The sequence below is a fragment of the Arachis ipaensis genome, chromosome B03, assembly GCF_000816755.2.
Source record: "Arachis ipaensis cultivar K30076 chromosome B03, Araip1.1, whole genome shotgun sequence".
NCBI classification, from domain to species: Eukaryota; Viridiplantae; Streptophyta; class Magnoliopsida; order Fabales; family Fabaceae; genus Arachis; species Arachis ipaensis.
The window spans coordinates 9,878,998-9,891,533 of record NC_029787.2 but is presented as its reverse complement, the minus strand read 5'-3'; the positions used below and the strand labels follow the sequence as shown (position 1 = coordinate 9,891,533).

The 12,536-nt window shown below is 34.9% G+C and overlaps 1 protein-coding gene across 1 annotated transcript; it reads right to left on the bottom strand.

Moving 5' to 3' along the window:
• On the bottom strand, positions 4,259 to 5,785 carry LOC107632510. The gene is made up of 5 exons (XM_021117147.1): positions 5,625 to 5,785; positions 5,390 to 5,582; positions 5,121 to 5,209; positions 4,654 to 5,068; positions 4,259 to 4,534 (listed from the first exon to the last, which is right to left on the bottom strand). The coding sequence occupies exons 1-5, from the start codon at positions 5,783 to 5,785 to the stop codon at positions 4,259 to 4,261; spliced, it is 1,134 nt and encodes a 377-aa protein (XP_020972806.1).

Sequence of the window (12,536 nt, the reverse complement as noted above, 5' to 3'; positions counted from 1 at the left end):
TATTAAAAGACGTAATTTGTTTAGTATACAAAGAAATTATGTAATTAATCTCTTTTATTATATTAATGTTTAAGTTAGTTACTACAGCCTATTGTATGGCCCACGCTTTCAACGTGTCACGTTGATTCTGTAATATGTTTAAATGGTAATTTGTTATCTTTTTAATTTGTACGGCAGCTTAATTAGTTGAAATAGAATAAGCTTTTTAATCCTTTATTCACTAATTTCAAATATTGAATGTTGTATACAAAATTATCATTATACATAAATTTATTTATCACCATTGATTGTACTTTAATTGCAAAATTCTTAATATTCTTAAAATTCGCAATATACTTCTTTTTTTTACACGGGCTATTTGATACTTTGATTTTATTCTATTATTTCATACACTATTTTCATTATATACAAACAAACATTGTCGTTATTTGACATTCATATTTGTATTTTTGCAATTTTTTCGACTAACTTTCACTTTAATATGGCATAGTTTAATTATTATTTTGTCTTTGCATTGATGGATAGCTGAAAAATAGAAAATATAATTCTGTGTATAATTGCTAATCTGAATCATTTTTATTTGAATTAAATGTGCTGCTAATGTTCTTAATTGATTTTTATTGTCCTGTTTTTTTCTAAGAAGGTGAAATGGAAATTTAAAATAAAAAAAAATCAATTCCAACTTGATTTGTACTTAAAAGTTGAAATAAATAATTTCCGTTTCAAAAATCAGATTGCTATTATAGAACTAATTTTTTTATAACTTATACTATTGAAGGAGTTTTTATAACTATTTTAAATAAAGAACATATTATTAATGTTTAAATAAAGAAAAGCGATCAATATAAATAGTAGTTATTTTTACTAATATATTAGATACACGTTTCACTTTTTCTTATTCCTTGTTCGTTTCTTTATTTTTCTTTTCTCTTTTATTTTCTTTTTTATTTGATATTTCAATGTTCTTTAATTTTCTTCTTTTTTTTTTGCATATGCATATACCAAAAGATCAAAGGTCTTTTATGTTGAGCTTTGAGCCTTTGACCTCTTCATAAATTCTTCCTAAATTCATAGAATTACATGCTTGAAAAAATAGTATAGTAAAATTTTCTAAACCAACTATTGGTCGATTATCTTTGCGATCAATATAAAGTAATGGCTATTGCTTTTGTTTTTTAACAGAATTATGATTTTGCTCCCAAAGAGGAATAACATCATATTTAAAGCCTGGATACCCATTAAAAGAAAATATATAAACAAAGTAAAATCAAAGCCAAAATTCACTGTTACATAATTCGATAGATATCATAGTTGTAAAATATGATAAACTGTACCCAGTAGGTTCAACAAAAATATGTCAAAAATAAAAGCAAAGGTACTTAATTTGATCCTCAATAAACAAATTTCATCTAACTTAATTAGGATTGAAGTTTAGTTTAATAATATACTACAGAATTATCAAAACTAATTTGATCCTGAATAAATTGACTTCCTCTTCTCGACACACATAATTCTTAAACACTAATCTTTAATTAAAAAAGACTTGAGAGTCAGCTTACAATGTACTCATTATAAAAGATTGATAACTTATAATCGATAAATTTTTGGTTGATAATTTTGAAACACCTCTTGTGAATCTCCTTTTGCTTTTTTCACTTTAATAATTGCCCAGCTCAGAATATCAACATCAATAATATCTTTAACATGAGAGTGGATCTCTAATTTTTCAGAAGTTGAAACATGGTAAACCTTATCAGCTGCCACAAAAAGGCTGTAGAAGAGAAAGGAGGAGATGATTATCCCTAAGATTTTGATGGACATGAATAAACAAAATAATAACAAAGCAACAGTACCACATGAACACACTCAACCCCTCATCTAGCAAGTGGTTATATACTTTCAGTTGGCAAATTAAAAAAAAAAAAGCAACTGCAAAATCAATATATTTATTCACCAAGATATTCAAGGAATGAAAAAAAAAATCCAAGTAACTTTTACAAATATCTCAGAAAAAAAATTAATTGAAAAAAATAGTAAATTGGGTATCACATTTTTTTTCTAATTAATTTCAATAAGCATTAATCTCTCTGTTCAGATTAAGTATCCATTTTTGTTAATAAATTTCTTACTTTCATCCTTACTAAGTGTAACTTAAAGGAAAACAATAAGAACATATATGATATACCGCATGACATACATATATGTAGTACAAACTATTATAGTGGTATTAGAAGTAGGACCAGCAGCGACTTATTTTATTTTTTTTCTCACAAAATTCTATTTGTCGGTTTCTTTCCATTCTATTTCGTCCATTCCATTCATGCTTATAGAATGCTGCTCCTTATTTTGTTTTAAAACTAATGAAGGCCCTCCCCTACTTTGATTGATCATACAGTCTATAATATAACATTTAGGAATTTAAACTGAGAAAGTTTTTGAAAGGACAGAAGAAGAATTTCTTCTAGTGTGTCAGGTATATCGCAAGTAATGAAAAATCCTACAATATTTTCTGGAGGATACACTAAATGTCAACAGGACAAAAGTTTGTTCACTTTCATACAACTTAGGCACCTTTAATTGGTATTACTACTAAATAGAGACATAGTGTTGACATTGAAATTTATGCAAGCCTCCAAAAGATGCCAAGGTTTGTGGATAATAGAGTTCTAAGCAACATCAGATACTGGTAATAATTAAAAAAGAAGCATTCCTCAACTTACCTAAGCAAATCCTAGTCCATAATGATGACTTTTGTAAATCTGTTTCGTAGATCTGTCATAAAGGGATTTTCACATGAAAATTCCAAAGCTGCAACATTTCCATACTGATCACAAAGTAACTGGACTTATGCATGTCAATTCAATTTGATAAAAAAAATATCATTAGAATATGATCAATCAGATTAAAGTTAAGCAGCTTGTAGGCAACTTTCATTATAAATATACTTCACCTTGGACTTGCCTGAAGAATGTCCTTACCTCTTCATCAATTGGCATTTTGATAAAAAAAAAAAAATCCAAAACCCCGGAAAAATCTCAATTGACATACCTGCATTATACTCAAAACCTCAACTTGATCACCAACTTTTGTGATTTCTTACCATTTTTCTGTATTTCTCCGTGCTTCAATTCTGTCATATTTTCCTTTTTTTTTTCAGATAATACCATAAATCAGTTGCTAAGAAATTTTTATTCCTGTAGTCTTCAATAAATTTTAATCACCAAATTAGTGTCTAATATCAGAATTTTAAAAATTTTTAGGGTATGTTGTGTTTTTATTAAATAACATAGAGACTGATTTGTTTAACATTTTAGGATTGCTTTGTCTAACAAAACAAAAAGGCTACGGACTGGTTTAATGATTAAAATTTGTCGATGATTAAGGTGTTCGACTCAAAATTACTAATTTGGGGTGTAACTCTTATTTTTTTTGCACACTTATCATATAGGGATCCGTCTGAGGAAAAAATTGTTGAGAATTTCCTCGAAGAAGAGGGAATTCAGGAGACTATCAAGTCTAAGATTTTGTAGATCATCAAAGGAATGGGTTAGTTAATCAACATTCACCTTCCTTTTGGCTCAATTTAATATATTTGATTTAAGGGTAATATCAGAAAAATCCTCTGCCATGGGAACCAACTTTTTTGTTCACGAGATCCTGTGTTGTTGGTTGACCCTACTGATGTTGAAGCACTACTTCCAAAGAAACATAGACAAAGAGAGCTTTTAGTTTTGGGTTTTGGGTATTCCAGGTTTGTTATGATTTTGGTTTTGGCCATGGAAGATAATTAGCAAGCATGAAAGTGCATTCCACCTGAATGAGCATAATTGTTGGGTGTCACTCAGGAGACGTGTATCAAATTTCAAAGTCGTTACTTAAATATAAGTATTTGTTTTTCTTGCTTGTTTCGTATGCATGGAATTAGAGGGAAGACTAGGACCTTGTCATTATCCTCCATTCATTCCATAACCTTTTTTTTTTTTCAAACCCTATTATGTTTCCATTCTTGCTCTAACCCCACATGAGCATTTGCTTATTTATACTCGATACATGGCCTATACTTAAATACTATGGTATGCATATATTAAATTTAGTTATTAAGAAAATCAGTCATTAGTATAAATAAAAATTAAAATATAAAAATATATTAAAAATAAATTAAATAACACATATATTTATATATAAATATATTATTGACTAATTTTAGTGATTGATTTTAATATATAAATAGTATTTTTAATACTTAAATATAAATTTTTTAATCACATATATATATAAGTAAATTATCTTTGAATGTATCGTACACAATGCCACAAATAGAACGAACATCAGCAAATGTCTGGCACCCTTTTTGATAATTCAATAACAAACGAAGGTAGTACTCCTCTCCATGCGAGTGAGGAATATGTGTGAGACGACCACTCACATTCCCTTGCTTCCGTGGCCTCCACATATGCCCTTGCTTGTCCCAAACAAAAAATGACGGCATCTCCGTGTAAGTTAGTGTACGGGCCAGATCAAAATCCTTGTTAGCCTTAAACCAGCCAATAAACATACTATCCTTTGAGACCGCAGTCTCGATAACATTCTCAATAAGTTGATGATCTTCGTACAAAATATTCTGTTCATTTGGCAGGTGGAATGGACGTTTGCCTCTTTGAATTGAATCTCAAACCCGAATAGCCGCCAGGATGCCTCACAAGCAGATATATATCGGCAATCATAGTAGTTTTGGATTTCATCCACAGTGACAACAGAATCAGCTGAATCATGCGATCGGAAAAATGAAGCTGTGACACGATCATTACCTTTGTGGACGTACTTGAACAAATACTTAATAGCAGATGTCTGGCAAGTATACTCAACATTTATGTGGCACCCATACTTAAGAAGCAATTTTGCATTGTACGGGACAATAAACCGATTGTCGAGGTCAACATTCCTCTTGCTTGTTGAACGACCATTATCTGACCGTTTATACTTGGGAAAACCTGCACTGTCTATGGCTGTTTTCTCATGGAATGGCATTGGATAAAACTTGGAACACTTCCCATTAACCATACACGGGCTACTCGTGTTCAAAACTTCACAGGGTCTGAACCATGAATTTCTGGACTAACCTGTATAGCTTAGGTTGAGTGTGTTCGTCAGGTATCTCGGCCGATATATGATGGTCAATATCATCGGATGATCTAGGCTTCTCGGCTGGCTAAAGAAATAATAAAATGTGACAGTGGGGAAGACCACGCTTCTGGAATTTAACTGTGTACACAACTAAAACAAAGAAAATGGGAAAAAGAAAAGAATATGTGAGGGGACAAATAACCATTGATGGAAAAAGGACAAATGTGTTGGCGTGAACTTGAAGACACTGAATGAAAAACCTTACCTCCTTTGGGCTTTCCGAATATGGACCATCCTTTAAGTCTTTTAGCAAGGCATCTAACTTGATCTTGAAAACCCTTGATATGATATCAGGCCTGTCACTTGGCTTTAATGAATAGTCCGCAACGCAATCTTTAATCTTGTTCCAATCTGGGTTACATGTGATAGTAATGAAATAGCTAGGGTAACCGGCATACCTGCAAATAGAAAATGCATCTTTGCAATTGTTGTACATGTACCAGGGACCGCCGACAAATAAAGACGGCAAGATAACTCGTTTGCCAGTTCCTGCAGCCTGTGTCTCACCATGAATTAGGCACTCATGTAGGCCTTGCAGTTGATAGGAGCGAAACTTGTTCTGGTGGAACCTGTGATATTGTAGTCTTTCAGCTTCTACCATAGTGTAACTATCAACCAAAAATTGTTGGAACAAACGTCTTGATTTGAGAAGAACTTGCGACTCATGCATTCTCATTTGGATTCGAAAAGACAGAAACTCGCTCATGCTAATTGTTTCTCGCTTATGTAACTGTTGCTTAGATCTTTTATCGGATATCAAGATATCACTCTGATAAACCACTATTTTATGATTTATCTTGTCCTCATTTGAGTGGTTTTTATCAATTTCTTGCTCACTTATTCATATAATTTGCATGATTTTACAATCCCTTCCTTATTTTATGATATAATTGAAAACATGTTCCTAGGCCTTTAAACTGTTAGTTTTAATTATCCTTTATTACCATTCGATACCGTGATCCGTATGTTGAGTGCTTTCAGACTTTATAGGGCAGGAATGGCTTAGAGGATGGAAAGGAAACATGCAAAAGTGGAAGAAACGAGAAAAATGAAGTATTTGAGAAACGGGCAGCGATGCGTGCGCATGGACGATGCGAACGCGTGCCTAGCGCAAAACACGAGCGATGTTGCAGAAAGTTGCAGAAAACGCTGGGGGCAATTTCTGGGCTCCTTTTCGGCCCAAATCCAAGCCTGGGAACACAAAATAGAGGCTGCAGAATGGGGGAATCAAATCATTCAATCATACAATTTCATAATACACAATTTTAGGGTTTTAAATGTAGTTTCTAGAGAGAGAGAGGCTCTCTCCTCTCTCTAGGTTTTAGGATTTAGGATTTCTCTTAGTTTTAGGTTTATTTCTTCTCAATTCCAGGTTCAATGTTCCTTTAATTTAGTTTCTCTTATACTTTTATTTATTCTAGCATTCCAGTTTATTTATTTCCTTTGTTGATTACTTTATGTTTCTATTTGGTTTATGAATTCTCATGTTTAATTTAATTTTCTATTTAATACAATTTGAGATATTTCAGATTTATGATTGCTTTCTTCAATTTATATTATTGATGCTTTCAATTTAATTTAGATTTCTCCCCTTTTGGATTTGGTTGAGTAATTGGTGACACTTGAGTTATCAAACTCCTTTGTTGATTGATAATTAGGATTTGCTGGTTGATTTGGATTCCTCTAAAGCTAGTCTTTTCTTAGGAGTTGACTAGGACTTGAGGAATCCCATTGATTAGTCCACTTGACTTTCCTTTATTTAGTAAAGGTTAACTAAGTGGAAGCAATAAATAATTCTCATCACAATTGATAAGGATAACTAGGATGGAATTTCCAATTCTTATACCTTGCAAGGGTTTTCATGATTATTAATTTACTTTCTTGCCAATTTATTTCCTTGTTCCATATTTCAAAAAACCCAAAAAGATACTTTTTCATAACCAATAATAAATCATACTTCTCTGCAATTCCTTGAGAGACGACCCGAGGTTTGAATACTTCGGTTATCAATTTTATTAGGGGTTTGTTACTTGTGACAACCAAACTTTTGTATGAAAGGATTCTTTGCCGGTTTAGAAACTATACTTACAACGTGATTACTTTTGTGAATTCTTTACTAGAAGAGATCAGTTCATCACACTCCGAAAACCATCTTCACCGTATGGAAAAAGCAAGGGGTACTGTAGTGCAAGGTATTGGGGATGATTAACATCAATGCGTTTCAACTGATTTGAATGTGTCTGAAGTACAACATCCCTCTCAAGGTTATCTGTATCAAAATCACCTACAATAAGAGCAGCAACTTCAGACGCTGATGGTAAAATATATCTTCTACCATCAGTATTCCTCTTCTTGATAAGACGAAGCTGTAGCGGAGTGGTTGAATCTTCAACGAACTTTTGCCTAGCATATCAAAAAGACTTAGCAAGAGAATTGTGGGAATCAAGCATGTTGCTGAGGTCGGCCACAATGGTCTGATCTATATATTTGTTTTGATTAGACAGGCTACATCAACCCAAAACCAAAATACATCAAGATAAATGAAGGTCACACCGAAATCATATAATACACATATTAAAATATCAGCAGACAATCAGTACAACCAACTCACCCAATTGCGTCAATCTTGTTCTAAACTTCGTTTTCCGTATCATAGAAATAGAGCTGAGCAAACTTGGGCTTGCTAGACTGCTGTGGCATCAAACTTCCAATTGAATGGTAATTTTGGCCACTAATAACAAACATGGGGGGAGCGGAACCCTTGTTTAATGTGTACTGAATCTTTCCAGCCATAGATGTGAATGAAAAAATACCATTAAAGGCCCTGATATATTTCTGATAATGCAAAGATCATTCATCATCTCCATCCAACAACACCTTCAACAATGGTGGCGGGACCGGCAACAAAGGGAGAGTGACCTTTCCACTTATACAACAAATAGCAAATAATATAGTGTTATTGGCTCCACCTTTCGCAAGTCGCTCGTGCATCCACATGTTTGCCCCACAAAAAACACATCTTTGCGTGGATTGCCCAATAGACCAAACATCTAGTGAACATATGAAATAAAGCAAAATCAAGGTTTGCAGGAGTGCAATAATAGGTCAAAATATGGATAAACTCATAATCATAGTCATTGAGAATAACACCTGGTTCAGTAGAAGATGCAACAAAAGCTTCAACTTGGACGTCGCTAGCCTCAGGCAGATAAAAATTTGCAGATCGGGACAAAGGGGAATAGCCAACCCGACTGCATATTTGATGAAAACCAGTTATCAAATCTCAGAGCTAAATTTGAAACATTAAAACGATTGTGAGTTAGTGGGCGGAACAATCCAGTCAAAGACCCATGTTCAACCGTGGCTGCGGGTGAGGCTCGGCAAAAGGTCCCATACTAATGATAAAAAAAATTGTACCAGCTTATACGGTAGAATTGTTTAATTGTTTAATTACAGCATAATTCCCGGCTTCAGAACATATCCTAGAGAAATGGGAAATTCAAGCATTACTTACGTGGTACGTGTTACAGAACACTTTTGTCTGTCACCAAACCTAGGTACATTGCACGATGAAGAACCTGCAATGGAAAAAAGGGGTGTTATCCGCGGATGGACAAGCCAACACCGTGGTACGGGGCAGTATTTAAAAAAGGAACAGAATGTCAAAAATGAAACGGAGTAGCACAGGTGATCACGATAACTAAGCAATACCAGCGGTGAGTATCGCACGTGTGGGGAATATTGCTACATTCCGCGGAGAGCCATTTAGCCAAAGAATAAGTTAGAAAAGATATCCACCTTAGATTGACAAAGTAAAGCTAACCTTGGACTGTGACAACAGAGGCGGGTGATTTTTGGAGCACACCAATAGCGGTTTGGAAGGACTCAGACATGTGTCTGTTAGGATCAACTGCAACAACAGAAAATCGTAGATGAAAGTTTATAAATCATGCATAAACACACCAGTAGAGCAGCAAGATAAGGGTCACGCAAAATTTCCAGCAAAAAATGACATGTTCCCTCACAGAGGAAAGAATGGATCACGCCAAAAAATGAAAAAGTCTAATGGAAAAATGACGACAAGCATGAAGCGAACTATGTAGTGGACAATGACTAACAAACCATTCTCGGGGCCGGATGGACTCAGCAACACGTTGACCCGGCGCCTCTTATGACCCAGAAAATTCATCCGCCGTTGCCCTGCGAGCTTAGCTTGGTGTTCCATGGAATCCAGGCAACCGAACCGGTTGCCAAAGGGGTAGGTGTGTGGAATAATTTTGTTACAGGTACTCAAACTGATTTCAGACAATTGCAAAATTGGACACCGCTCAGCTAGACAGGAAAGGCAACACGCAATGATAAAGGTCAACAAATACTAGGAAGAAAGGAAAAGACCGAAAGATCTACATCAGGAATGATGTCAAAGTTGGACTATGAAAAACACATGTGCTCAGGCGCTTGCTTAGTCTTTGACCATTAAGGAAAAGAGACCAGTTCACAGAGGAAACGGATCAATTTGGCATCCCACAACTAATTCAAATTCAAAAAACAATGAACTCAAGACATAGTCAACCGATCACCTTAACATGACCAAAAGAAAGAGAGAAGGAAGTTAGCTGATAGGGGAAATTGTAATTGCAGAATCATAGTTACACTTATTATTTGTAACATAAAAAAAAGAGTAGTGGAACATGGAAACAGGAGTTCGGGTAAACACCAGTTCGGTTTGACTACTCAGCACATAACTGTTATATTTAAAGAGAGAAAATAACAACAAAAGAAATGTTAAGTGAGTTCTGGTATACAAACAAAGGTGCCGTAGGAAAGAATTAGAGAGGTTTTTTTAAGAGAATAGAAATAATGCAATGTGTTTTAACTTAATCTCCAAAACGGGCTTTGCATCTTACTATGCAAGGTCAAAAGGAATAGTGTGAAATATGCATTGTTCATATAAAAGATGTGATAAGAAAATTTTAGCCATATCTCAACATAAGGGAAAATCTCTTTGGTTAAAATAATCAAATTTTAACAGTTTAAGAATCAAATTTTAACAATTTAAGAATGATTGTTCGATATAAGACATTTTATTTGTATCCAAACTAATTTTCTCTACCTCGTATAATATGACAATCAACTGTTGGGAAATAATTTGGAGTGCTGATGCATGCAAAGATCTTCCATGCGTGTAGGTAAATGAAATTTTTCTCTGATCTTTTGTGCTTAATTACAATTTATTAGCACGACCATAAATTGGTAACAATCTGACTTGAAATCGAAACCATAAAAGAAGGCAGGGCATAAATAAACAACAGCAGAATAAAACCCACTATTGATAAGGTATAAGATAGCCTTGCTTATAAATAAGAGTTGTTTATCTTTGAATGAGTGGAATTTAAAACCGCTTGGTCTATTTGACCCACGGAAGTATGTAAAAAATCTTGACAATGCTCTAACATGGAAGCATACAATCTACACACACAATATAGAAAAAAATGGGCTTTCTATTCAAAGAAAAATCTACTGCCACTTTCGGAAAAATGTAAGTACTTATAAATATGGTGTGTCTTCACAAATTAAGGAGGACCGCGCAAATCATATTGCGACGCCTGTGTTTGAATGACAAGAAGCTAATCTAAATAGAATAATTCAATTATTCAATTAATGTGAAATTATTGGCAGATGGAAGTCTATTCAAGGAGATATATTTTTTTATACAACATCAATGAAAGGCAAAAGTACTTGTCGGGCGCAACTTTATCACCTTTTATGCTGGTTCGTTATTGATTGGGTATGAATAATGTTAATGATGTTTTGAAGGATGGAAGAAGAAACCTATGCATCCAACCAATTTGCATTAAGCCCCGGGGAACGCATTGCAAAGAACCGATTAGTGATAAATATATCATATGCACAGAACAGATACATCTAGGTGGGAAAGTGTGGGGCGCAACTAAAATGGCTTGTCATTCATGCTGTGTTGACGAAACTCCAGAAAACCAATCACTATCAACAGTTATTAGAAAATAATTAACAAAGAGGGTATGGGAATGAGCACACTGTTTCATACACAGGTCCCATGCCTAACACAGAGCGCCACTAATCAGGTAACTCAATGCGGTTATTGCAGAACTATTCTCAAAATAAAAGAGCTTCACTTCCAATAGCACCCTAGTTTAAACCCCCCGCCCCATGGCATAAGAAAGCAAAGTGAATAAGCAAATCCAACTCGTGAAATTCCATGTTTAACGACATACAACATTCAGGTTGCAATGATAGGAGTACACATAAACAGAGAAAAAGCAAAAAAAAAAAAAGGAAACTCCTACATGTTAACGAAATCAGTAAGATGTAGTTAACCAAGTGAAGTAGTGACATAACATCTGACGGGGATTACAAAACCACATGGAAGGATAAACAGAACAGCGTATAAACTAACGGTAGCATCAATACGGGGCATCTCAATCCAGACCATACGAGAAGCCCAACCGAGAGCCGCCATGAGATCTAACACTATGATCGAGCAAACTAAATAACAACGATGACAATGAGACCATGCAGCAGCATGTTAACGTGGCATGACACATTGCTAATGTGAACATGTAAAAATAAATGCCAACTGTGAATGTAACATTAGGAATCTTAAGTAAGTCGAAATCAAGTTGATAAAACGAAAGAGTCAGAGCAGTTTATTTAACGCCAAGCAGTTCGGTTGGCTTTACTTTTATTTGAAGCTCTGAGACGGAGGGATGACCGGCTCACATATCCTCTGCAACAGGATCGGTGGCATTCCCTGGGATGCACTTCTCAAACGCAAGCAGAAGACTCTTGGAGGCAGAGAGTGAGGCACGAGAGGAGAGGTCATCATCGGATCTAATGCACAGCCGTTTGACAGGAGTCTGTGTAACCACGTGGTCAGCGCCATGCTCAGAAACAGATGCGGCTTTGGTGCTCAGAGGGGTGGTGGAACCAGCAACTCCGACTATGCTCCCATTTCGAATCAATTCACCGCTATGAACACCCGTTGCAGTGGTCAACTTCTGCAATGCATCCTGGAACATATAACGGTGAGATTGTAAAGTGTCAAGGAACACAAAAAGCAGCAGCAGTTGAATACATAATGCTAATTGAGAGGCCTTTGTGGAGTAATCAAAGACTCGTACCAATTTAATGTTCTTTTCTAAAGCAAGTGAAGCTATAATTTCTGGATTAGAACATATCCTAGAAATGGTGATCATGAACGCCTGAAATTTATTTAGGCTATCATGCCTAACAGTAAGCTTGAAAAGGATCGGACTGTCTTCCTAACCAGTGCATTCAGCTCCTCTGGGAAATGGTCTCTTCTATAACCCTGT